The sequence below is a fragment of the Pelophylax lessonae genome (assembly GCF_965119305.1).
Source record: "Pelophylax lessonae genome assembly, chromosome: 9".
In the NCBI taxonomy this organism is placed as follows: Eukaryota; Metazoa; Chordata; class Amphibia; order Anura; family Ranidae; genus Pelophylax; species Pelophylax lessonae.
Window position 1 is genome coordinate 38,062,073 of NC_138776.1, and position 27,972 is coordinate 38,090,044.

The 27,972-nt window shown below is 43.8% G+C and overlaps 1 protein-coding gene across 1 annotated transcript in view; it reads left to right on the plus strand.

Moving 5' to 3' along the window:
- Positions 1-27,972, plus strand: part of CFAP58 (cilia and flagella associated protein 58) — a 211,706-nt gene that overhangs the window by 85,048 nt on the left and 98,686 nt on the right. The window contains exons 6-8 of the mRNA XM_082267890.1: positions 16,549-16,686; positions 22,012-22,171; positions 27,785-27,867. Of these exons, the coding sequence (XP_082124016.1) occupies positions 16,549-16,686; positions 22,012-22,171; positions 27,785-27,867 (381 nt within the window). The remainder of the gene's footprint in view (positions 1-16,548; positions 16,687-22,011; positions 22,172-27,784; positions 27,868-27,972) is intronic.

Here is a 27,972-nt window from a genome sequence, read left to right on the forward strand (position 1 = left end):
GGAAATCTTTTTGTATCCAAATCCGGCTTTAAACTTCTCCACAACAGTATCTCGGACCTGCCTGGTGTGTTCCTTGTTCTTCATGATCCTCTCTGCGCTTTAAACGGACCTCTGAGACTATCACAGTGCAGGTGCATTTATACGGAGACTTGATTACACACAGGTGGATTCTATTTATCATCATTAGTCATTTAGGTCAACATTGGATCATTCAGAGATCTTCACTGAACTTCTGGAGAGAGTTTGCTGCACTGAAAGTAAAGGGGCTGAATAATTTTGCACGCCCAATTTTTCAGTTTTTTATTTTTTAACAAAGTTTGAAATATCCAATACATTTCGTTCCACTTCATGATTGTGTCCCACTTGTTGTTGATTCTTCACAAAAAATTACAGTTTTATATCTTTATGTTTGAAGCCTGAAATGTGGCAAAAGGTCGCAAAGTTCAAGGGGGCCGAATACTTTCGCAAGGCACTGTAGTAAGCCAAATGTAAGAGATAATATCTATGACATATACCCTTTAACGGGATTGTACATGGAGACAGCACTTGGATACTGGTCCAGGATGAATGCTTTAACAGCAATACCAAACTACCAAAATCAACCCTACCTACATACAAGTAGATGTAGGTCCACAGGGATACTGTCAATCTCTAAGGGCTCATTCAGCCTACTTTGCTCTCTGAAGAGTGATCAGTGTTCAGATTGTTCATTGGAAAGCATTTGCCAGGTGGTAAAGAGGCACTGTATTGCTTTCTCACCATCTTCTTTATCCCCTTGAACCCCGCACTAGCACACCGCAAACATGTGCATTGTATGCAGTTGCAGGATGCTTGCAGAGCAGCCCCATACACTTGAACGGGTCACGTTCAGTGGAAACATAAAGAGGGGAACCATAGATTACAAAGAGTTTGTATTAGTAATCTATGGTTCCTTTTTGATGTTTGGTCCTTTAGTGCAGTGTTTCTCAACCTTTTATCAGTCAAGGCACCCTTTAAAAATTATGTACAGTCTTGAGGCACCCCATTTTAAAATTTATTAACGATTCTTATAGTTTTACATAATGGAGCAAAATCCACAAGTCCAAGTAGGACACCCATTATTAGAGACAATTTATTGTTCCAAAGCAAATACACTTTTACAAACTGGTTTATGTTAAAATACTCAGGGCCATCTTTATTAATGATTGACTAGTATTCCAATGTTTCTCTTCTCCCTCAGTTTTTCACCATCACTAATGTGACACTAACTCTGATGGAGAGGGGCAGGGGAGGGTCAAAAAAGAATGCTATGCTGGCAACTGGCATCCTGCTTATCAACTGATGATGCCATTGGTCATTAGGACGCTGGCAGCTCCAAGTGCACAATGAAAACCTTTGGTTTAGTGTAGCTAAAAGGCAGCCTTCATCCACTTGCTGGCTTGTGTACAATTTTTGGGCAATTTTAAGGCATTTTGCCAAGGCTCCCCTAAAGAAACTTCAAAGCACCCCAGGGTGCCTGGGCACCCTAGTTGAAAAAGGCTGCTTTAGTGTGTGGGTCCATTATTGCTACAAGCAGAGCTCCAGGTTCCTTCATAAAAAATTAAGAGTCAGCAGCTACAATTACTGTAGCTGCTGACTTTTAATATAAGGCCACTTACCTGTCCAGGGATCCTGCGGTGTCTTCAGCTGTGCCGATTTTTCAGCTCTCGGGTGCTGACCCCGTCATTTGTTGTAAGGGAAACCGGCAGTGAAGCCTCGTGGCTTCACAGCCTGTTTCCTACTGCGCTTTGTGAATGGCCTGGCGGGGGTGGGGAAGGAGGAGGGAGGCTGAACTTCTGGGTGATTTGGCTGTGGCGAAGTCACTAAAAAGTAGGAGCGGGTACCTGTCCCTGCTCACCCAAAGACAAAGGGGATGTGTCCGACAAACTTTATTTCCTAAAGTGATTGAATGCGTATGTTTTGCCTGGCCAAGCATTGACGTTTCTCCTTATAGATAGGACAGGAGGAGGTCAACAAGAGAATTGGCTACACTTCTTATCTTGATAGGAAAAGATTAACCCCTGCTGTCGTAACACATATATCCGGCCCCACTTGGCTTTTTTTCGGTGGGGCTGCATATATGCGTATCTGTCTTTGTGCAGGGAGCGCGCCACACAGCGCTCTCCCAGCACAGAGCCCGGGGTCTCACCGAGAGCCCAGGGCCCCATACTAATGATTGGGACCTAGTACCCCCAATTCCAGGGTCATCCGATCACTGCGGTAGCCTCTAAGTGCCGGTTCACATTTGTGCGATCACAGAGATCGCATGTAATTCGGAGCGCACTGCTCCTAAAATTACATGCGATCTCTATGCATTGCAAATTCAGCCTAAAACACATTGCCGGTTCACATTTCTGCGAAGCGGGGACGCTGCGAATATACAGCGTGTTCCCGCATCGCATCCACACCCCTGGCAGTTCACACTGCCATATGCGATACGCTGGGGGTGTCAATTAAAAGTTAACGACACCCCCAGATCAGATCACATATCGCAGTGCGAACTGAAAGTTCGCACAGAATCGGATCGCACTAGTGTGAACCACCATGCGATCCGATTCTGCTGCGGACCAAAAAAAGGGTCCTGTGCGAGTTGGGTGAGATTGCGGTGCGAATTCAGCCATACAAACTGTATGGCTGAATTTGCACCGCACAGAGATCGCATGTAATTTTAGGAGCAGTGCGCTCCGAATTACATGCGATCTCTGTGATCGCACAAATGTGAACCGGCACTTAAGCTACGTTCACATGTTAGCGTAGCGGACCGCGGGCAGAATCACTGCGATTCTGCCCGCGATCCGGAAATCATTGTAAATCGCGGGAAGCCTGTGCGTTGCCGTTGATTTGCAATGGCACCCCAAACGCTGTGCGATGTTGCCGCGATTTCCGCCTGCCGAATCGCGGTAACATCGAGCAAACAAAATTGCGGGTCGCATGACGCCCCAAAGAGGCTCTTGTACCTTTTTTTGGGCGTCATGCGAACGTAGCCTTACTCTCTCTGTGAATGGAGGAGAGAGATATATTGTATCTCTTTCTCTCTCCTTGCAGGGAGGAAAAAAAAAAGTGTGCATTAAAAAAATAATAAATTAAAAATAAAATAAACCATAATGATATCCCACAGTTCAACAAAATCTGGGAGAGTTGGGACCTGTCTGAGTTTGGCACACCTTATTTCTGATGTTCCCTTCGTCTCTCAAGAAGTTTTCTACGTACTTATTACAACATGTTTTGCATGCACGGGATCCCCTTGGGCCGGGCTTGATCCAAGCCTTCTGACAATGTTTTATGTCTGATTTTTCTGCTAAGATGTTTTCGCTTTCTTGCATAGTACTGGAAAAATATACAGAGACTTATTATCTATTGTTTTTTATTATTTTCTTTTTCTTTGTTTCAGTACAATTGTTTCTTTTATAATCTTTTTTCTTTGTTAAATTTTATGTTGTTAATGCTACATGGGGGCTTCTTGCCTCTCGTTTGTTTGTGATTTGTCCTCTTTTAACCTCCCTGGCGGTATGATTCTTTTGGATTTTAGGTGCTGAAAGCGGTACCATTATTTTAGGTGCTGAAAGCATGTAATTCTTGTGAATGAGCAGCCCAAACCAACTGTATACATTTATTATACATATTATATATATATATATATATATATATATATATATATATATATATATATATATATATATATATATATATATATATATATATATATATAATGTATACAGTTGGTTTGGGCTGCTCATTCACAAGAATTACGTGTGTATATATATATATATATATATATATATATATATATATATATATATATATATACACGTGTGTGTAATATATATACACTTGTGTATATATATTTATATATATATATATATATATATATACATATAGCATATTTGAGAATTCCCCTTGGGGTGGGACTTTGGAGGTCACTCAAAAGATATACAAAAAATTGTATTTAAATATATATTGGTTTTATTACAAAAATAATAAAAAGTGAACATATACAAATAACATTGAAAGCTATTAAAATTACTGGCAAAACTGATATTGATGTGGGGGTGTGCAAATCACTCAACCAATTATTCCAAGCAAGATCCGACGTTTCAAGGTAAGAACCTCTTCTTCAGGGATTTTTTGGGGAATAATTTTATCTGTAAGTATTGAAGAAATATATCAAAGCAAACAAGCAGTTGTTGATAATAACAAAGTATTCATATAAACATGTTTTTGAGTATAAACATACGTTCATTTATAGAACAACATTGTAAGTAAAAACGTTATATACACTTACATGGTTGAAGGATGCATGGACACCACAATTGTTTTGCCATAGGTTAAAAACATGGAACATTAGCAACACCCACAGAGATCATCGTCAGCCTTGTCTATAAGTGGGAGGTTTGGTATTTGGAGTGGATCCAATAAAGAATATAGCATGTGGTGGAAGGTGTGCAGACCAGAGGGGGCCCAAATTGCTCCAGCTGGAGTCCAAATTGGCTCAACCAAGGGGGCGGGGGTCAGTCACAGTAATGCTGTAAATAGCAAGGAAATGCAATGAATAAAACGTAAAAGGTAAAAATAAAATCCAAAAATGTTTGTTTTGTCTGGGTACAATGTATAAAGAGTACAATGACACAGCAAAACCAAAAATATGCACGTATATACAAATACTGCATGTATAGGAGGCAATAGCCCGATAGATAAATGTCTAATAAATGCTTGTGTGGCATCTTACTAGGATCAGGCATGGTTGATAGCACTACTGAAAAAGAGAAACTAGTGCATAAAGTTAAATAAAGCCCATGCTGTAGCAATTTTGTGACTATAAAGGATAGCCAGTGAGACTGGGTATATAGAGATGAAATATAGTCATAACATAGGCTAGATGTGCATATTTGTGTATAAATGAAGGTTGGTAAATCCCATTGAGATAATGAAAACTGACCTTAAGACCGCAAACTCCAAGGCAAACTTCCTCCCAGCAGTGGATGTACACAGTACTCCATGCTGGGAGTGGTGCCTAAATAGGAGCGCAGTCCGGTGAGAGCAATCAAGCTGATTGCATCTCCGCCCCCTGGTGGCCAGGGGGCGGAGATGCTGGTCCGCCCCCTTGGTTTATAGTCACAAAATTGCTACAGCATGGGCTTTATTTAACTTTATGCACTAGTTTCTCTTTTTCAGTAGTGCTATCAACCATACCTGATCCTAGTAAGATGCCACACAAGCATTTATTAGACATTTATCTATCGGGCTATTGCCTCCTATACATGCAGTATTTGTATATACGTGCATATTTTTGGTTTTGCTGTGTCATTGTACTCTTTATACATTGTACCCAGACAAAACAAACATTTTTGGATTTTATTTTTACCTTTTACGTTTTATTCATTGCATTTCCTTGCTATTTACAGCATTACTGTGACTGACCCCCGCCCCCTTGGTTGAGCCAATTTGGACTCCAGCTGGAGCAATTTGGGCCCCCTCTGGTCTGCACACCTTCCACCACATGCTATATTCTTTATTGGATCCACTCCAAATACCAAACCTCCCACTTATAGACAAGGCTGACGATGATCTCTGTGGGTGTTGCTAATGTTCCATGTTTTTAACCTATGGCAAAACAATTGTGGTGTCCATGCATCCTTCAACCATGTAAGTGTATATAACGTTTTTACTTACAATGTTGTTCTATAAATGAACGTATGTTTATACTCAAAAACATGTTTATATGAATACTTTGTTATTATCAACAACTGCTTGTTTGCTTTGATATATTTCTTCAATACTTACAGATAAAATTATTCCCCAAAAAATCCCTGAAGAAGAGGTTCTTACCTTGAAACGTCGGATCTTGCTTGGAATAATTGGTTGAGTGATTTGCACACCCCCACATCAATATCAGTTTTGCCAGTAATTTTAATAGCTTTCAATGTTATTTGTATATGTTCACTTTTTATTATTTTTGTAATAAAACCAATATATATTTAAATACAATTTTTTGTATATCTTTTGAGTGACCTCCAAAGTCCCACCCCAAGGGGAATTCTCAAATATGCTTCTCATATCGGGATGTGGCACTCGTATTTAGGGACACAGTGAGAGCACACCTTCCATTATTTATATATATATATATATATATATATATATATATATATGTGTGTGTATATATATATATATACGTATATATATATACTGTATATATATGTATATATATATATATATACATATATTTACATAAAAAGTACAGTAAAACTGCAGGAAAGGGCACTGGGGGGTAATGTAATGTGATTTTATTTTATTTTGAACGATATAAGTGTGTTTGGTGCATTTTACATTCGAATTTGCCGCCGGTTCCACCCCCCGGCGGACGTCACGTCACCGGAGACGGAAGCCGGGGCTCGCAGACGATCGGGAGAGAGTTCCGCCGCCGCACACCGCTCGCAGTCTTCGCTGGATCCCGGAGAAAAGGTAAGTAAAACCTCCTCCAGCATCCAGCAATCTTCTTAGCGCTACCCCGAGTGTGACTCGGGGTTACCGCTTTTGACACTAAAATCTTACCCCGAGTCACACTCGGGAATACCGCTAGGAAGGTTAAAATGAGAAAAAATACAATAAAAAAAAAAAAAAAATAATAAAATAAAGAAAAAATACAAGCTTTGATCTAGGTCAGTGCCAGGGTTAGTGTTTTTGGTCAAATAAGCATCAAAGGTCAGGGCCAGTATATTTTTGGCAGGATTTATTTTTTTAAATTTTTGTAAATTAATATCAGTGTCAGTTAGTGTCAGTGTAGGTAGGACGCAAAATGTGCACTTAATTCTGGGCTGTGCTACGTGTACAAACACCAACTCGCATACACATATGTGGTATCACTACGATTTTCAGGAGCAGGAGAATTTATTTTGGGTTGTTCTGTGGTGGTAAGTTATGGTAGTAACAAGAAATATACAGATACATTTAAAAAAATAATTTTCTTTACTATTTTGAGACCGGTTTCCTTTGATAATAAAAAACAAAATCAGGAGATATCCAAAACCAAAATCCTAAAAAAACGCAGTATATTCCACCTGCATGCACAAAGTAGTTGTGATTATATATACGGTTTTACTAACACATGTCAAAGTTGCAAAATTGTGCTTAGGCATTAGGATTTGTTTTACCCTTAGGCGTGAAGGGGTAAAAGTTGGAGCAGGTTTTCAAACACTAGCTTTGGTCGAGGCTCGCAGCAGGGGGACCCGTGCACCCCTGTTCTCTGTTTAGAGTGTGAATCTGGTCCCAACTTTTGCCTGAATTTGGACCTGAAACAGAGCCAAGGATGCCCATGTCATGCGAATTGGATGCGGGGGAACCCGGCTTAACTTGTTGTCCAGCCTCCCTGAAAATGGAAATATTTGGTGGCTGCCAATAAACATCTTTGGATAAAGAGTTCTGTGGCAAGAGATCCCAAATCTTCAGTCCCCTATAATAAGGCCTTAGGGTTCCACTTTTTCAAAGTGTGATGACTTTGGTGACTTCCCACTAGATGGTGTTTCAAAGAAAATATAGAACAAAGAGAGCACCAGACGGATGAAGTCCAAATAAGAAAGTCTGTTTATTGATAAAAAGTCCATTATCAACCCAATGTATTTCAGGGGTTATAGGTGAGCCCCTTAATCGAAAAACACGTTGTTGGAGATGTCGACAAGTTGGAGTTTTCGGCAGAACACCGGCGTTGGATCAGTGTGCCGCCTATCACAGGAGCCGGTCTAGGAGGCGGGACTTTGTTACAGCGCCACTGAACAGTTCAGGCCCAAGCTCCGTGACACAGCGGGAGATGCCTGCTGTGTTCGACGTACACAAGGAGGGGTGGAGGGAGGGGAGAACTCTGGCTATTCGGCACCTGGGTGCTGTGCACTCTGCGCACCCAGCCAGGATCGGGCTGCTTCCACTGATCTCCTGTATCTTGTGGGGATATGTGTGTCTGCAGGTGGAACCACTGAAGACTTGGGGATGACTTGGGGATGGGAGGAATGGGAGGGAACAGGAGATCAAAATGTCAGCTGGAGTCTGCTGCGAAACCGACACTTCCAGCAATGCTCAGTGGCTGCTTCCACTGATCTCCTGTATCCTGTGGGGATATGTAGGTCTTCAGGAGGAACCTCTGAGAACTTCTGGATGGGGAGGTAACAGGAGATATAAATGTCAGCTGGAGTCTGCTGGGAAACTGACACTTCCAGGAGAGTCGATCTACTGTTTTTCCTTCAGTGCTCAGTGGATTCATCCCACTGATCTTCTGTATGGATATATAGGTCTGCATTAGGAACCACTGAGGACTTTGGGATGGAGAGGGAACATGAGATCAAAATGTCAACTGGAGTCTGCTGGAAAACTGACACTTCCAGGAGTGTCGATGTACTGTTTTCCCAGCAATGCTCAGTGGCTGCTTCCACTGATCAACCATATCCAGTAGGGATAAGTAGGCCTGCGGGAGGAACCACTGAGGACTTGGGGATGGGGAGGGAACATGAGATTAAAATGTAAGAAATGTCAGCTGAGTCTGCTGGAAAACCAACACTTCAAGGAGTGTCGATGCACTTTTTTCCTTGCAGTGCTCAGTGGTTGCTCCCATTAACCTCCTGTAAACTGTAGGGATATGTAGGTCCCCAGGAGTAACCACTGAGGACTTTGGGATAAGGGGGTGGTGGGGGGGGGGGGGTTAAACAGGAGATCAAAATGTCAGCTTCCCAGCAGAATTTGGAGGACAGAGTAGCATTCAGTGGCGCATGCAGCGGGTGAGGAAAGTATTTACAAGCTTCTTTTGCAAGACAGGGTCGCTTTAAGCCTTTCAAACTTGGAGAGAGATGGGAAGCAGATATTTTCTTGTGATAAAATGTTACAGAACAAATGTTAGCAATTAGTGTACTAATGATTACAAGCACGCTACTAAAGATCACTAATTACAACCATATCTGCAAACTGCGAAGTGCGCGCCGGTCGGATGTGCCGCTTGGCGTACAGCTGGCGAGGCACTTTACTGGTTATACTCTCATTTACAATGATTACTGTGACACGCAGGCTCCACTTTGGCGAATGTACATTAAGTATTTAGCTGCCAGCTGCTCCAAATCTCAGTTTTATTTTCTGAAAGGCGCTGGAGAAATTATCTTTATTGGCCGAAGGAACTGGTCTTGGAGAGCTATCGGGCAACATAGGGCACTATGTACTTTTTTTTTTTTTTTGTGTTGTTTTTTTGTGTTCTTTTTTTTTACTATGTGGTTTTATGCTTGTTTCATTGGATCATATCTGGCATTAGCAAATACTACATTTACCTATAACTTTAACTATTCTTTTTTTACCCCTTCATGACTGAATGTAAAGCAAACGCCTGAACACAGTTTTGCAACAGACATGTGTTTGTGAAACAATACATATTATTGCAACTGCTTTATTTATCCAGGTGGCTTATGCAGATTTTTTTAAGGACAAATTGGGCTTCTATTTGGTATACATGGTAAAAGATATTTGCTGATTTTCTTTGTTAATTATCAAAGGAGAAATGGCACAAAATAGTTAAAAAAAAAAAAAAAATGTACCTGTATATTTCTTGATATTATCATAACCTTCCATAAAACAACAACCCAAAATAAATTCCCTTACTCCTGACAATACCACCTATTTCATTTTGCTTTTTTTATCCTACCTAAAACACTGACAATAAATGATACTGATACTAAATGAACCACTTGACCTCCGGAAGATTTACCCCCCCCCCCCCATCCTGACCCGGCCATTTTAAGGCACTGCGTTACTTTAACCTTCCTAGCGGTATTCCAGAGTGTGGCTCGGGAATAATATTCAGTGCCAAAAACGGTAACCCTGAACCACACTCAGGATTACCCCAGAATGATACTCACCTTCCCCTGCGATCCCCCCCCCGTCCTCCCCAGCCTTTCTCCAGCCGTCCTTCCGCTGTCCTCTCGCTGTGTGTTTGGCCCTTCTTCCGGTTCCCTTCCCTGTGAGCGCCGCGTTGCAGGGGGGTGGAACCGGCGGGAGATTAAAAAAAAAAAAATGACATGATACAGTGTAATCTGTTAGGATTACAATTTTGTATCATGCCATTTCACCCAAAAGCTTTTCCAGTGCCCTGCCTGTACTTTTTGCGGTACTTTGTGCCTGGAAAATTGAGACTGTCCATGGCGTCCAAAAAGTGTTCTTTTAGCTCAAAAACGCTTTTGGACGACCTGGAAAACAGCGGTGAATCAGAAATATTTGAAGAACTGAGCGATAGCAATTCGTGGGAAAATTTGTCATCAGGTACTAAAATTGACAACAGCGACAATTCTGCGACTGAGCTCAGCGATGTGCGGACTTGGTGCTCTATTGACTGCGGTACGGATCAGGCAGCACCCCAAGATTCCCATTTACTGGAGCACCTGGTATGAAAGTTGACATTGACCATGACAACCCCTTGGCATACCTACAATTATTTCTGACCAATGAGGTTATTGAAAAAATAGTTACCGAGACCAACCGGTACAAAGAGCAACAATGCACTACTCATTGGTTTGCAAGATGCAGAAAGTGGGAACCAGTGACCAAAGATGACATTTGGAAATTTCTGTGCCTAATAATTCTTCAGGGAGTGGTAGGAAAACCCCTGCAGAAGTGGTATTGGACAACCAATACATTGCCACTCCATTCTTTGGCACGGTCATGTCAGAGTACAGATTCCCCCTCATAATGAAATATCTCCACTTCGAAAACAGTGAAGAATTTGATGAAATGTATTATTATTATATTATAATTTATGATTTCGTGTTTCAAACTTTATCATACCCGGGATGTCTACTAGACTCTTGTTTGGACAGATTTAAGTGAGTTATTTCTAAGAATTACAGGCCTAAAATGTAAAATAACATATTTCCATGCAAAACAATGTATCGCTTTTAGCACAAAAATTCTGACATAATCAGACCGCCAGGGAGGTTAACTGACAATTGAGCAGACGGTGCAACACTATACCCAAACACAATTTATGTCCTTTTTTTCCCACAAATAGAGCTTTCTTTTGGTGATATTTGATCACCTCTGCATTTTGTATTTTTTTGCACTATAAACAAAAAAAGACAGACAATTTTGAAAAAAAAAAACAAAAAACATTTTTTACTTCATGCTATAAAACCTATCCCAGTAAAAAAATCGAATTTCTTCATCAATTTAGTCACTGTACTAATAACACTGGCTGGAAAGGGGTTAAAGCGGAGTTCCACCTAAAAAAAAAAAAAAAAATGACATAAAAATACCCCCGGGACAGTCAGGGCTAGTGCATTCCACAATGAATAGCCTCTGATCTGTCCCGGGTTGCACTTACCTGCAAGAAGAAATACTTACCTTGAAAATGAATTCTCCAGCGCTGCCATCTCAGGTGTGGGCAGCTTGAAGCCAGAGCGATCCTCTTCTGCATCCTCTTCCGTCCTCTTCGGTCCCACGATGCACTGCACCGGCCCCGCCGTCACTTCTGGGGCTGCAGCGTCATCCCTGCACAGCTTCTGGGCATGCTCAGAAGCTGTTTAGCAAGGTAGGACGGCGCATGCACCGGAACTGACGTCGGGGCCGGTGCAGGCGCATTGATTCCTGGGAGCGATGACGTTCAGCTCCCAGGAATCATTGCAAGCCAGGAAGTGATGACGGGCCGTGGCAGCCGAGGGGAGGAAGAGGAATTAAGGTAAGTATATTTTCTTCTAATCCAAGGTAAGTAAAAATAAAAAAATGCAATTATCCATTTCTTTTTAAGGTGACCTGGCACAAGAAGATGGACAGAAGTGTAATTTTAGGGTGGAACTCCACTTTAACGCCAGGGGTGATCAAAGGGTTAACTGTGTGCCTAGCCAGTGTTTTAGTGTACTGTGTGAGGTGCTTTTATTAGGGAAAAGCATGGATCCATGTCCCTGCTTTGCAGAAACACAGGATCCATGCCTTCCCTATTGACTTGTTTACATAGGCAGATCGCTGTTCTGCCTGTGTACTGAGCAATCGGCAGGTGCCGGCAGACATTGAGTCCATGGTGCCCGCCGCTGGGCTCCTGCTGTGTGTAATCACAGCAGGAGCAAGCTGCCAGCGGCACACATGCGTGGGCCATACCCGGAAGAGCCAGATCACGTAAATATACGTGATCTGTCTCACAGGTGCCGCCCTGTAGCAGTAAAACTGCTATGGAGTGGACCTGAAGAGGTTAAAAAATGTTTTTTTAATCCTTCCTAAAATACACTGACCCTGAACTTTGACCCTAACCTTGACCCCAATTCTAATCCTGACACTGACCTACATCAAACCCTAATTTAGCTATTTTATCTTTATTTATGATGTTCTTCTCTAGCAAGGAGAAAAAGATACAATGTATTATATAATGCAGTCTTTTTCAACCAAGGTGCCCAGGCTCCCTGGAGTGCTTTAAAGCGGAGTTCCAGCCATTTACTCACCTGTCCAACGGTCCAGCGATGCGGCCGCCGGAAGCCTCGATCCTCTCCCTCGGCGCCGGCATCACTGCTGTGGGCACCCGGCTGTTACAGTTTGCGGCTTCACAGCCGGGTACCCACTGCGCATGCGCGAGTCGCGCTGCGCGCCGTGATTGGCCGGCAATCTTCTGGGACCTCTGACGTGTCCCAGAAGATTGCAGGGAGGGAGGGGGAGAGGAGAACTTCCGCTCAGGGCGCCGCGGCGCTCCGAGCGGAAGTGGGAGCGGGTACCTGTCAAAACTAGGTACCCGCTCCCCCCCCCAAAAAATGACATGCCAAATGTGGCATGTCGGGGGGTCAGGACTCCCTAAAGCGGAAGTTCCACTTTTGGGTGGAACTCCGCTTTAAGGTTTCTTCAGGGGTGTCATGGCAAAATGCCTACAAACTGCCAAAAAATTGTATACAAGGCGAAGGGTGGATGAAGCCTGCTTTTTTGTTACACAAAGCCACAGATTTTCATTGTGCACCATTACAACCTTCTAATGACCAATGACATCATCAGTTGATAAGGAGGACGTCAGTTGCCTGCACACCATCCTTGTTTAACCCTCCCCTGCCCCTTTCCATCAGCTTTGGGGTCACATTAGCTGAGTGATGGGAAAAAACTGAGGAAGAAGACAAACATTGGAATACTAGTCTGTACTAGTTTGCACCTCTAACGTTGGGTCTTCTACATGTGTGGATGTTACTGCATTATCTAAAACTAATAGAATAGTATTTACATTTTAGGATGGGGTGTCTCAAGGCTGTCCATAATTTTAAAGTGTGCACTCGAGGCTGTCCATAGTTTTGGAGGGTGCCTCAAGATGGTCCATAATTTTAAAGGGTGCCATAAAGCGGAGTTCCGGACACAAAATCGGCCATCCGCTTGCTCTTGGTCACCTGAAAAACAAATGGATAGTTACGATTTTTTTTTTGTTTACCTACCTTGTTATTGAAGAAAATATACTCACCTTTCTTCCACTTCCTCTCTCTGCGGCCCACGCTGTCACTTCCTCTTTGCATTGATTCCTGGGAGCTGAACGTTATCGCTCCCAGGAATCAATGCGCCTGGACCGGCCCCCGCTCGTCACTTCCGGTCAATTTCCCTGCTAAACAGCTTCTGGGCATGCCCAGACGCTGTGGAGGGATGACGCTGCAGACCCGGAAGTGACGAGCGGGGACTGTGCAGGCGCATTCTGGGAGAAGAGGACGCAGAAGAGGACGCCCTGGCTTCAGCTGCCCACATCCGAGATGGCAGCGCCGGAGAAGAAATTTTCAAGGTAAGTATTTCTTCTAAAAGGTAAGTGCGACCCGGGACAGTACAGAGGCTATCCATTGTGGAATGTACTAGCCCTGACTGTCCCGGGGGTATTTTTTGCTGAATTTCACCCCCCGTGGCCGGAACTCCGCTTTAAATAAAAAAAGGTTGAGAAACACTGTTAAAATGTATCTTCTACGTATTACAGTGTATCTTTTTCTCCATTCAAGAGGAGAACACAACACAGGGGAATGCTATATAGAGTTACTGATCAGAGGCTTTTACAGCGATCAGGTGATCGGGAACTGGGCCTCCTGGTTCCTGATTGTTAGTACTGACAGCTTGGGGTCTCTGCTAATGCACAAGCAAAGCCCCACAGATAAAGACCCACATCCATGAGGCCACATATATTCATATGCATACGCTTGGCAGGACTAAATAATACCCCAAATACATTCCAGGGGCATCAGAACAAAAGGTGTGCAAAGTTACACCCCGCAGTTACCTTACAGTTTATTTTCTATAGAAAGTAGCCACATCCTCAGTAGAAAGGCCTTTCCCCTGCCAAACACTTGCAGAGAAGCATCCTTGCTCAGTGTGTGGAAGCCGGCGTCTTTCTGCAGAGGCAGTCTAGCACACCCCTGCTAAGTCAAAATTAGAGCTCTGCAATCAGCAAAACCCATAATGGCTGCTAATTGGAGGCTCTAGCTCTGACTCACAGGGGGCGTGTCAGACCTTTGCACAGAGACCACTGCTTCCACAGAGGCTGCAGTTTTCCTTCTCTGCAGCAATCTGGAGTAATAAAGTCAGTCCCATGCCAGCTTCCTGCAGAGGACCTTTGTTCTGTGTGTAGAAACAGTGGTTCCTCTGCAGAGGTCCGAAAACTCCAGGTTGCCCAAATCTCCGACCATGTCACTTCCGGTGATTCTTCAGCAGCAATAATTGCAGATTTCGACGAGTTGGCTGTTGTCACAGACCTGCACCGTATACACCATGGCAGCCTTTTTCAACCAGGGTGCCTTGAGGTTTCTTCAGGGGTGCATTGGCAAAATGTCTAAAAATTGCCCTAAAATTGTATAAAAGCCTATGGGTGGATGAAATCTGCCTTTTAGTTACACAAAGCCACAGGTTTTCATTGTACACCATTACAACCTTCTAGCTGCCAACCTCCTAATGACCAATGTTATCATCAGTTGACAAGAGGAAAGAAGCCTTCTAAGTTCAGCAAGACATTTAATGTAGAGTAAAGCAGTATTACACTCACATAACACAGGTGAATAAGAAGCACTTCAGCAAAATTTGTAAGTCCTCTGGGGCATCACTGGAGCGAGTCCTGGTGGTGGAGGCAGGAGTGACAGAGACCGCCAGGAGTGACGTCAGGATCCCAGGATCCACGAGTGCCAGCGTTCCACCAGCTGACGGGCAGCCCACGGACACCACTGAGGTCGCCCCATCGCATGCGGAGGAACCCCCCTGCCTCTCTCACCGGGACCCCCTGCCTCCACCACCAGGACTCGCTCCAGTGATGCCCCAGATGACTTACAAATCTTGCTAAAGTGCTTCTTATTCACCTGTGTTATGTGAGTGTAACACTGCTTTACTCTACATTAAATGTCTTGCTGCACTTAGAAGGCGCTGCGCTTCTTTCCTCTTGTCTCCCCTAAGAGATCACTTCTGTCTCTCCCGCCGGCAGCCGCTACAGTGGACAGCTATCCCCTGAACTTGGGACCCCCTGAACTCCCCCCCCCCCCCCCCGGGTCCCAAGGACTAGCCCATACTGAGACCTCTTCTTACACCAATGTACTATATACTATTGACATCATCAGTTGATAAGGAGGATGTCAGTCGCCAGCATATCATCCTTGTTTGACCCTCCCCTGCCCCTCTCCATCATCTTTTGGGTCTCACTAGCTAAGTGTTGGAGAAAAACTGAGGGAGAAGAGAAACATTGGAATACTAGTCAGTACCAGTTTGCAAAAGTGTTTTTGCTTTGGAAAAATAAATCCCCTTTAGCGTTGGGTGTCCTACGTGTATTGAGTTTGCTGCATTATGTAAAATGATCAGAATAGTTTTTACATTTTTCAATGGGGAGTCTGCAGATTGTCCATAATGTTAAAGTGTGCCTTAACTAAAGAAATGACTGAGAAACACTGCAGTATGGTACAGGGCGAGTTGACTGTTTGGACAGAACACCGGGTAAGGAGAAAAAAGTTGTCGCTGCCTTGGAGGCGGCCATGTTGTTGGTTATTAGCGGGTGGACTAACAATGTCCACTTATTACATTGTGTACCGTAGTGTACACGCTGCCGATGTTCTGTGAAAACAGCCAAGTCATCAAAATCGGCAATCATTGCTGCTGGAGAGTCACTGGAAGTGACATGGTTGGAGATTTTGGTGAGTTGGAGTTTTCGGCAGAACACAAGCTCCCTGCTGAGTCATAGGCAGAGTTCTGCAGTCAGCAAAGTTCATGATCACTGCTAATTGGAGGGTTTAGCTCTGACTCACAGGGGGCGACCTCTGCAGAGAGACCACTGTTTCTACACAGATTGCAACAATCCATCTCTGCTGCAGTTTAGGATGGGCTTTTCTACTCAAGCTTTGGCTGCTAAAGGATGAGGCTATTAGTCTCAATATCGGGGATGTCAACCCCTTTGATTTTATTTCTCACATTCAGGGAACTTGTAAAGGAAAAACAACAAGCAAAGGCTTCAAAATGCCTGCAGCAGCGCAGCTACTAAACATTACTTGCACTGTGAATAAATAAAACACCAACTCTGCCTACTTACTTTTTTATTAATGCCTTCCCCAGATCCTGAATGAGAGAGTCACTAAAGAGCTGGAGCAATTCCAGATCAGAAACACCAAACTCCAACAGGACAACGAGCAGCATGGCATCGCCAATGAGCAGCTGACCCAGGAGAACCAGCAGAAGCAGCTAGAATTAAAGGTAAAAAATGTCACCAATGGCCTTATGTGTTTCTGTATGCTTAGCTGGTGCTAATTCTCAGAGTGCAGTGATAGTTTTACTGACATGTACAAATGTCTGTCACTGCAAGGAAACACAAGAAACCCTTTGTTTTATGTGTGTCCCATTCACGTAGGCGGCGCTGCAGTGTGCTGCGATAAAAATGCAGACACACTGCATTTTATCGCAGCGCACAGTGCCAAATTGCATGGCAATGTGCAGCAGCAAATGTCTGTGATTCCAAGATGGTATTGCTGGGTTAAACATATTACCACCACCAGATGTCACCAAAAACACTGACCCTTACCGTCAGGCTGATAAGACTGCACCAGATAAATAATCTCCATGCTGGTTCATCCAAACTTAACCACAGATCTCCATAAGTTCTCAGGAAAATGAATGACAGATGAGTCACAGATCCTCATATGGCCCCAAAAATAGTGAAAAGGGTCATAGTGCAGTAAGTTAAATTAAAGTAGTGCTTTATTAAATCATAAAATACACGCACATTCTATCAGGATGGCTTCAGCGTATAAACAGTGTGGGTTATTTCCTTCCAAGAAGATGGCCGCTGCGTCCTCCGGCGCAATGACGTCACACGATCCGTAGCCCAACCGACGCGGCGTTTCGTCAACAATGACGTCGTCAGGGGCGACGTCGGGCGGGCTACGGAGCGTGTGACTTCATTGCGCCGGAGGACGCAGCAGCCATCTTCTTGGAAGGAAATAACCCACACTGTTTATACGCTGAAGCCATCCTGATAGAATGTGCGTGTATTTTATGATTTAATAAAGCACTACTTTAATTTAACCGCTTGCCGACCGCCGCAAGTACATATACTGCGGCGGTCAGCCCCTCACAGGCAGAGTGACGTATTGGTACGTCACTAGCCTGGGAGGCTCTGGGGAGCGAGCGCACGCCGGCGGCGGTCACGGACCCCCCCGCGCGTGTGACCGGCGGACCCGATGTCCGCCGCTCACTCTGCGATCGTCGGGGGAGAGGGAGGTGTAAACAAGCTGCCTGTCATTCTCCCCTGTGTAGAAACACTGATCATACGGTTCTACTATGTAGGACCGTTGATCAGTGTTCCTACAGCTCAAGCCACAGCCAATCACAGTTAGAATCACGCCCCTAGGGACACACACAGCCCCTCCCTCTCAAATAAAGTTAACCCCTTCACTGCCAGTGTAATTTTACAGTAACAGTGCATATATATAGCACTGATTACTGTAGAAATGTCACTGGTAACCCCAAAAGTGTCAAAAATGTCAGTCAAGGGTCCGATCTGTCCGCCCCAATGTCGCAGTACCGCAAAAAAAATCGCAGATCGCTGCCATTACGCCTTAAAAAAACAACAACAAAAATGACAAAAATCTTTCCCTTTGTTAGTAAACGCGATAACTTTTGCGCAAACCAATCAAAATATGCTTTTTGCGATTTTTTTTACCAAACATATGTAGCATAAAACAAATTGGCCGAAAATGTTAAAAAATTTTGATTTTTTACTTTTTTTTTGGGGGGGAATTTCATATAAAAAAATGTGAAAAATATTGTTATTTTTGCAAAATTGACGCTCTTTTTTTGTTTATAGCGCGTGATCAAAAAATCGCACAGGTGATCAAATACCACCAAAAGAAAGCTCTGTTTGTGGAAAAAAAAGGACGTCAAATTAGTTTAGGTACAGCGTCGCACGACCGTGCAATTGTCCGTTAAAGTCACGCAGTGCCGAATCGCAAAATACCCCCTGGTCTTTTAGCAGCCAAATCCTCCGGGGCTTAAGTGGTTAACTTACTGCACTATGAGCCTTTTCACTATTTTTGGGGCCATATGAGGATCTGTGACTCATCTGCCATTCATGTTCCTGAGATTTTATGGAGATCTGTGGTTAAGTTTGGATGAACCAGCGTGGAGATTATTTATCTGGTGCAGTCTTATCAGCCTGACGGTAAGGGTCAGTGTGTTTGGTGACATCTGGTGGTGGTGATATGTTTAACCCAGCAATACCATCTTGGAATCACAGACATTTGCTGATTTAAACCAAATAGGACTACACACAGATTTTTTGGAACTTTTATATGCTTGTTCTCTAGCGCTGCACCTATTACTTTATATATTGTGTATGTTTATATATGTGCAGCTGCTGTTGTCTTAGTTTTTTAAATATATCTTTTTTATTCGCTTTTATTGAATTGATTGTTCCAAGCGCAGCTCTTTCTTGTTTTATAATGTGCAGCAGCACAGCACTTTGTTCTGCTGTACATTGCGTTGAATAAAGCGTACATTTTGTACACCTTAAATAAAGTTTGTACAAAACAAGAACAAACAATTGCCACCTGTCAACTCAACCAGCTGCATTATGTTTGTGTACATGTGTCCAGCCCCTTCCAGCTGTATGCTAGGTTTTGGGTGTACGGGTGGGGCGGCGGTAAAATCACAACTCAGCTGCCTGTTTTTACTGCCCATGCGAACGAGGCCTTACATTGATCCAGCTTGACAATGTAGTTATGCACATTTCATACCTGAGGGGCCACTTTGGAAGCTAACAATTACTGTAATAGTCAGCGCTACTACAGTAATCACCACAATCTTCTGGGTCCTGTGCCAAGCAGCTGCCCCACTGCACACTGACCAGAGACGGTCAATCTATATATTTTTAGAATGCCTTTTTTTTTTTTTTAATGAATTAAAGGCGTTTTCTGATTATAACATCACTACCCCTTCTCTCCACTTTGTGCAATCAGAGAATGTCTTGTATTTATTGCACAAAATACACTGCTCAAAAATATACAGGAACACTTTTTAATCAGAGTATAGCATCAAGTCAATTATACTCCTGGGATATTTATCTGGTCAGTTAAGTAGCAGAGGGGGTTGTTAATCAGTTTCAGCTGCTTTAGTGTTAATGAAATTAACAACAGGTGCACTAGATGGGCAAAAATGAGACAATCTCCAAAACAGGAATGGTTTTACAGGTGGAGGCCACTGATTTTTATTCCCCCTACTCATCTTTTTTGACTGTTTTTCACTAGTTTTGCATTTGGCTAGGGTCAGTGTCACTACTTGTAGCATGAGGCAATATCTGGACCCTATGGAGGTTGCACAGGCAGTCCAACTCCTCCAGGATGGCACATCAATACGTGCCATTGCCAGAAGGTTTTCTGTGTCTCCAAGCACAATCTCAAGAGCAAGGAGGAGATTCCAGAAGACAGGAAGTTGCTCTAGGAGAGATGTGCAGGGCCGTAGAAGGTCCTTAACCCATCAGAAGGACCGGTATCTGCTCCTTTGTGCAAGGAGGAGCAGGATGAGCACTGCCAGAGCCCTATAAAATGACCTCCAGCAGACTACTGGTGTGAATGTTTCTGACCAAACAATCAGAAACAGACTTCATGACAGTGGCTTGAGGGTCCGACATCTTCTAGTGGGTCCTTTGCTTGCTGCCCACACCTTGGTTTTCATTGGCATTTGCCATTGAAAAACAGAATTGGCAAGTGCCCTGTGCTTTTTACAGATGGGAGCAGGTTTACCCTGAGCACATGTGACAGAAGTGAATGGATCTGGAGAAACCATGGAGAACGTTATGCTGCCTGTAACATCTTTCAGCATGACTGGTCTGGTGGTGGGTCAGTGATGGTCTGGGGAGGCATATCTATGGAGGGACGCACAGACCTCTACAGGCTAGAAAATGGCACCCTGACTGCCTTTAGGTATTGGGATGAAATGCTTGAACCCATTGTCAGACCCTACTCTGGTACAGTTGGTCCTGGGTTCCTCCTGGTGCACAACAATGCCCGGCCTCATGTGGTGAGAGTATGCAGTCAGTTCCTGGAGGATAAAGGAATTGATACCATTGAATGGCCCCCACGCTTGCCTGACCTAAATCCAATAGAACACCTTTGGGACATTATGTGTCGGTCCATCCGATGCCACCAGGTTGCACAGTGATGCCCTGGTCCAGATCTGGGAGGAAATACCCCAGGATACCATCCATCGTCTCATTACAAACTACTGAGTACCATTTTGAGTTGCTGCAATGAAACTTCAGCAAAATAAACTAGCCTGCTGCATCATTTTTTCACTTTGATTTTCAGGGTGTTTCTGAATTCAGCCGTCTGTATGATGATAATTTTCATATCCATCAAACGATGTGGCATCCTTTCATTCCTAACACAGTACCCAGTCCATACCAGTATAGATGTCCAGCATATTTTCCCCATTGAGATCTGATGTGTTTTCAAAGTGTTCCTTTCATTTTTTTGAGCAGTGTAAAAAACGTTCTATAAATGGCAAAATTCCCGAGTAAGTCCCCTGTGGTCAGTGTTCCATTGAGCTGGACCTGGGTGATTATGGCTTTCACTTTAGTAGCACTGACTATCAGAATGCTTTCTGGCTTCACTGACCCCTCAGGTTTGAGATATGCATGCTTACATTGTTGGACCAATGTCGGTAGGCAATAAAGATTATTCCTGGAGTTCAGATTTAACGAAAACTGAAGATGTGTATTGCGGCGATTAAATTGAAAAGCTCCATACTTGCAGAAGCAACTAAGAAAGTGTGCATGACACCTATATACTCTATATAACCAGTGTTTGGGGATACTTGATCATTACACCCACCATATGAGGAAAAGTATGAGGACACCCCTCTGAACAACTGAGTTCAGGTGTTTCCAGTGAGTGGTATTGGAATTATTACAGCATACAAAGACATTTGGACACTTGTGCACCTTGTGGTAACAGTTTGGGGAAGACCCAAACTGTTCTGTTCCACCATGACTGTGCTCCTGTTGCTCCATAAAGACATGGTTTGATGAGTTTGGTGTAGAGGAACCTGAGTGGCCTACTCATAACCCTGACCTCAACCTAACTGAACATCTTTGAAATGGATTTGGATGCCAATCAAGTGACTATATTCCATCTACTGCACTCTCTGAATGGTGAAATAGATGTAAGGGGGGTCATTTACACTTGCTTCAAAATGTGGAATTGGACACACTTTTATTAAAGAACTCTGAATGCCAATCAAAGTGTGTGTCACTAAAAAAATGGTCCGCTTACAGCCCTGTTCACACGTTGCATTTGTTTTGCTTCACTTTAAAATTTCTCCCCCATGTCCCTTTCTTGGCGCTTCAAAGCATCTCCAAAGCCTCCATAGAAGTCTATGACAAGGCTTTTTCTGGATTATTTACTGGCAGCTCTGAGACCTTACTTGGAAGGTGTCTGGTTTGAGCAGCTTGGTTTGACCATCATTTTGGCGGGTTTTAAAATGTATGAACTTTACCGATAACCTCATCATGATCTTGTTGATCAGTCTAGAGAAGATGAAGTCAGCCAGATGAGGCAAGAGATCTCCAAACTTTCCAGAGCCAGAGAGTCCATACAAAGGAAGTACAGACAAATGGAAGAACAGAAGATCGAGGTGGAACAACAGAGGGAGACCCTGAAAAATCAAATTACTGGACTTGAGAGAGGTATAGTTACTCCATTCTTATATTCTTCTTGATGGATCTGAACATGTAGTAGATAATATTATGTAGCTGGCTATGGCTTTTATTGATTTATTTATGGATAGAGAGGGGAAGGATTCGATCACCATCAGGTTTTTAGTAGTATCCAGAACTTTGTTAGATCCCTTAAATTGGAACATAGCTGTATCTTAGCAACACAAACTTAAAAATGCTTTTTCATTTATTTTTATTATTTAATATTCAAAGCAAACTCCCCCATCCATCCATGTCTCCATGCTGTACTTTGTTGAGAAAGCACTGAAGCTTTGAGTTGGCTCACTCTTTGCAGCTATACCCGCCTCAACTCTTCTGGGAAGGCTGTTCACAAGATTTAGGAGTGTGTCTATGGGAATGTTTGACCATTCTTCCAGAAGCGCATGTGTGAGGTCAGGCACTGATGTGGACAAGAAGGCCTCTGCTCTAACTCATGACCATTCTTTCCCGTAAGCACATTTGTAAGGTAAGGCACTGAAAGGGGTGAGACACCACTGCTGAGTCAGAGAGACACCAGTGCTGAGTCAGAGCGGAGCATGTATGTGTGGGAGGAGGTCAAGCAGAACTAAACTCTCTCAATCAACATTAACTATTTTTAATCTTTATGTTTCCAGCATTGGTAAATACAATATATTACCAAAAGTATTGGGACGCCTGCCTTTACACTGAACTTTATTGGTATCCCAGTCTTGGTCCGTAGGGTTCAATATTGAGTTGGCCCACCCTTTGCAGCTATAACAGCTTTAACTCTTCTGGGAATGCTGTCCACAAGGTTTAGGAGTGTCTATGGGAATGTTTGGCCATTCTTCCGGAAGCACATTTGTAAGGTAAGGCACTGAAAGGGGTGAGAAGGCCTAGCTGTCTCTGCTCTAATTCCTTCCAAAGGTGTTCTATCTGTGGTTAGGACTCTGTGCAGGCCAGTCAAGTTCCTCCACCCCAAACTTGCTCATCCATGTCTATGGACCTTGATTTGTGCATTGGTCCAAATTACATAGTGGAGGGGGGTGTTATGGTGTGGGGTTGTTTTTCAGGGGTTGGGCTTGGCCCCTTAGTTCCAGTGAAGGGAACTCTTAAGGCGTCAGCATACCAAGACATTTTGGATAATTTCATGCTCCCAACTTTGGGGGAACAGTTTGGGGATGGCCCCTTCCTATTCCAACATTACTGCACACCAGTGCACAAAGCAAGGTCCATAAATATATGGATGAGCGAGTTTGGGGTGGAGAAACTTGACTGCCCTGCCTCACCCCGATAGAACACCTTTGGAAGGAATTAGAGCAGAGACAGCTAGGCCTTCTCACCCCTTTCAGTGCCTTACCTTACAAATGTGCTTCCGGAAGAATGGGCAAACATTCCCATAGACACACTCCTAAACCTTGTGGACAGCATTCCCAGAAGAGTTAAAGCTGTTATAGCTGTAAAGGATTGGTCAACTCAATATTGAACCCTACAGACTAAGACTGGGATACCAATAAAGTTCAGTGTAAAGGCAGGCGTCCCAATACTTTTGGTAATATATTGTATTTACCAATGCTGGAAACATAAAGATTAAAAATAGTTAATGTTGATTGAGAGAGTTTAGTTCTGCTTGACCTCCTCCCACAAATACATGCTCCGCTCTGACTCAGCACTGGTGTCTCTCTGTATGCCAACTCAGAGTTGGTCTTAAAGTGGTTCTAAAGTGAAACGTTTTACCTTTATGCATTTTCTGCAGTAAGGTAACAAATGTCCCACTACCTGTTCTAATTCCCCTCATCTCTAAACACTTACCTGACTCCGGTCACCACTTTGGTGCTGTCCTGGCTGCAGCACTGTCCCTCACGTCCTGCTTTCACAGAAGACACTGGGGGGCAGGGAGGCTCCTGCTGTTCTCAGTCAAATTCCTGTGAAAATGGAGGGGGAGGGCATGGCTTACCAGCTCTTTGTGTGTCTATGGATGCACACAGCCCACCTCAGTAGCCTGCACATGGGTGTCTCCTTAGTACCCGGCTTGCTAAGGAGGCACTCAGAGGAGGAAGGAATGGACAGCCACAGTGGGAAACTGCCAGAGGAGGAGGTAAGGGACTTTTCTGTTTAATATCATTGAACATAGCGGGTAAGTATTACCGATTTATTAAAAAAAAAAAAAATTGTAGCCTTTAATATCACTTTAATTACAGTGAGTTTTTTAACCTGCTAACTGGTGGTAATTCTTTGTGAATCTGTCACTGCCATAGCGGTGGAAATAAGAAAGACGTGAATCTGTCACACCTTTCAGAACTAGTAATGAAACTGTTGCAAGGCTTTCCTGAATAAGGCGCCGGCCATTTTAAAGGGACCTTACTGCCAGAAAGGTGATGTAAATTATTTATTGAATTCTTTCCAGTGTTCTTATGGAAGATTGATAGCTTACAAACAATGCTCAGAAAAGATTTCACTACCAATGGGATTTCTGGCCCTGAAATCCTAAGGCACAGCTGTTAGTGTGAACATACAGTATCTCACAAAAGTGAGTACACCCCTCACATTTTTGTAAATATTTTATTATATCTTTTCATGTGACAACACTGAAGAAATGACACTTTGCTACAATGTAAAGTAGTGAGTGTACAGCTTGTATAACAGTGTAAATTTGCTGTCCCCTCAAAATAACTCAACACACAGCCATTCATGTCTAAACCGCTGGCAACAAAAGTGAGTACACCCCTAAGTTAAAATGTCCAAAGTAAGCCAAAGTATCAATATTTTGTGTGGCCACCATTATTTTCCAGCACTGTCTTAACCCTCTTGGACATGGAGTTCACCAGAGCTTCACAGGTTACCACTGGAGTCCTCTTCCACTCCTCCATGACGACATCACGGAGCTGGTGGATGTTAGAGACCTTACGCTCCTCCACCTTCCATTTGAGGATGCCCTACAGATGCTCAATAGGGTTTAGGTCTGGAGACATGCTTGGCCAGCCCATCACCTTTACCCTCAGCTTCTTAAGCAAGGCAGTGGTTGTCTTGGAGGCTTGTTTGGGGTCGCTATCATGTTGGAACCGAAGAGAGGGTATCATGCTCTTCTTCAGTATGTCACAGTACATGTTGGCATTCATGGTTCCCTAAATGAACTGTAGCTCCCCGTTGCTGGCAGCACTCATGCAGCCCCAGACCATGACACTCCCACCACCATGCTTGACTGTAGGCAAGACACACTTGTCTTTGTACTCCTCACCTGGTTGCCGCCACACACGCTTGACCCCATCTGAACCAAATAAGTTTATCTTGGTCTTATCAGACCACAGGACATGGTTCCAGTAATCCATGTCCTTAGTCTGCTTGTCTTCAGCAAACTGTTTGTGGGCTTTCTTATGTATCATCTTTAGAAGAGGCTTCCTTCTGGGACGACAGCCATGCAGACCAATTTGATGCAGTGTGCGGCATATTGTCTGAGCACTGACAGCCTGACCCCCCCACCCCTTCAACCTCTGCAGCAATGCTGACAGCACTCATACGTCTATTTCCCAAAGACTTCCTCTGGATATGACGCTGAGCACATGCACTCAACTTCTTTGGTTGACCATGGCAAGGTCTGTTCTGAGTGGAACCTGTCTTGTTAAACTGCTGTATGGTCTTGGCCACCGTGCTGCAGCTCAGTTTCAGGGTCTTGGCAATTTTCTCATAGGCTAGGCCAGGGTTTCCCAAACTACAGCCCTCCAGTTGTTCAGGAACTACAATTCCTATCATGCCTAGTCATGTATGTATATGTCAAGAGTTTTACAATGCCTCATGGGATGTGTAGTTCTGCAACAGCTGCAGGGCCGTAGTTTGGGAATCCCTGGTCTAGGCCATCTTTTTGTAGAGCAACAATTCTTTTTTTTCAGATCCTCAGAGAGTTCTTTGCCATGAGGTGCCCATGTTGAACTTCCAGTGACCAGTATGAGAGTGTAAGAGCGATGACACCAAATTTAACACACCTTCTCCCCATTTACACCTGAGACCTTGTAACACTAACGAGTCTCATGACACTGTGGAGGAAAAATTGCTAATTGTGCCCAATGTGGACATTTTTACTTAGGGGTGTACTCACTTTTATAGCCAGTGTTTTTAACATTAATGGCTGTGTTTTGAGTTGTTTTGAGAGGACAGCAAATTTACACTGTTATACAAGTTTCACACTCACTACTTTGTAGCAAAGTGTAATTTCTTCAGTGTTGTCACATGAAAAGATAGAATACAATAGTTACAAAAATGTGAGGGGTGTACTCACTTTTGTGTAAACCCTTTCGTATACTGGCCTCAGATAAAACACAGACATTAAGAAAATCCTCCTAGATAAGTTGTACCTGTTTATCTGGAGCCCTCTCTTCTCTACATCCATTCAAAGTGCAGGATTTATAAGGCTTGTCTGAGCTTTCAGAAAAATGGGATGGGGAGCTGAAGTTACACTGTGGAGCTCAGTGAGGAGAGCTCTGAGTTATGATTGGAGGGAAGGGACACACCCCCACCACACTGCAAACAGGAACAGAGCTGAGGCTGTCAATTACAGACTGTGTGCTAAAGATTCCACCCCTGTCACCTTTTTTTTTTTTCTATTGGTGGCAGGAAAACCTGTCAGAAGTGACTCATGCAGATAGCAGAGGAATGTGGTAGCAGACAGAAATGACACTTAGTGCTCTGGACTAAGACAAGTACACACTATAGAGGAATTTTCTTTCTTCAGATTTCATTTCTGAAGTTTACAAACCACTATAACCTTCCAGTGCCATCTTAAGAGCATTAAAGGGCCCCGGGGCAATGCAGTGCACTGGGGTCCCGCCTACACAATCACCCACGAGAATAAAAATGCAAATTATTGATAAGGCGATATTTATTGGTACAGCAGTGCCAGGCTAATGACCGCTTCCAAGTTGGATGGCTGGGTCCGGTGAACACACACGCGGATGGGAGTCAGACTGGACTGTCCTGTGTGTGCCTGTTTCCGTAGAGGCGGACAGGCATTCCTGCAGTTGTGGGCTCCCACTCCACGGCCCAAGTGGCCTGACAGCAGCGCAAGGCCGACATGTGCTTGCCACCTGCTAAGTTCGGCGGCAGGATGCACATGGGAATCGGGACTAATGCTTGGCTGGGTGGGTGGGCAGGTGGGGCCTCCTGGGCAAGTGGGACCCCCGGGCAACTACCCAGCGCGCCCATTCGGTAAGATGGTCCTGTAACCTTCTATCGACGAGTATCATTATGGCCTCATTCACATTGGTGCCATGGGCTATACCATGTAAAATGTGGGTGTATTTCCCCACCTGGGAGCTGCCCATAGAAATCAATGGTGCTGTACTCAGGTATACCCCAGTATTTGCACAAATGCGTGTATGCATGCAGTCATATGCTTCTGGGCCCCGGGCAGGAAATACTCCCAGATTTTATGCTGTACGCTCCCACGTGCATGGGGCTTATGAGATGCCGCAGATTTTGTACTTCGTATATATATTTCACAAACTGGACGCAGCAGTGTCATTGATGTGAATTTATGGACTGTGGGAGTCTGAGGATTGATATTGAATTTTTAACTTGTGTAGTCAGTTCTCCCTTCTTACTTAGCAGTATAATATGTCTCCATTTCTCCAGAGCTGGAGTCTGCAAAAAAACAAGCTGAGCTAGATAAGAAGGCAGTGGACGATCTGGTGAGAGAAAGGGACATGCTGAACAAGGTGAGCAACTGGTAACCATGGAAACACCAAGCCCCACCACCCTTCTCCGAGAGTCGTCATATTTAGAATGTTGGTTATTCTGTCATTATATTTTGTTTCTGTCAG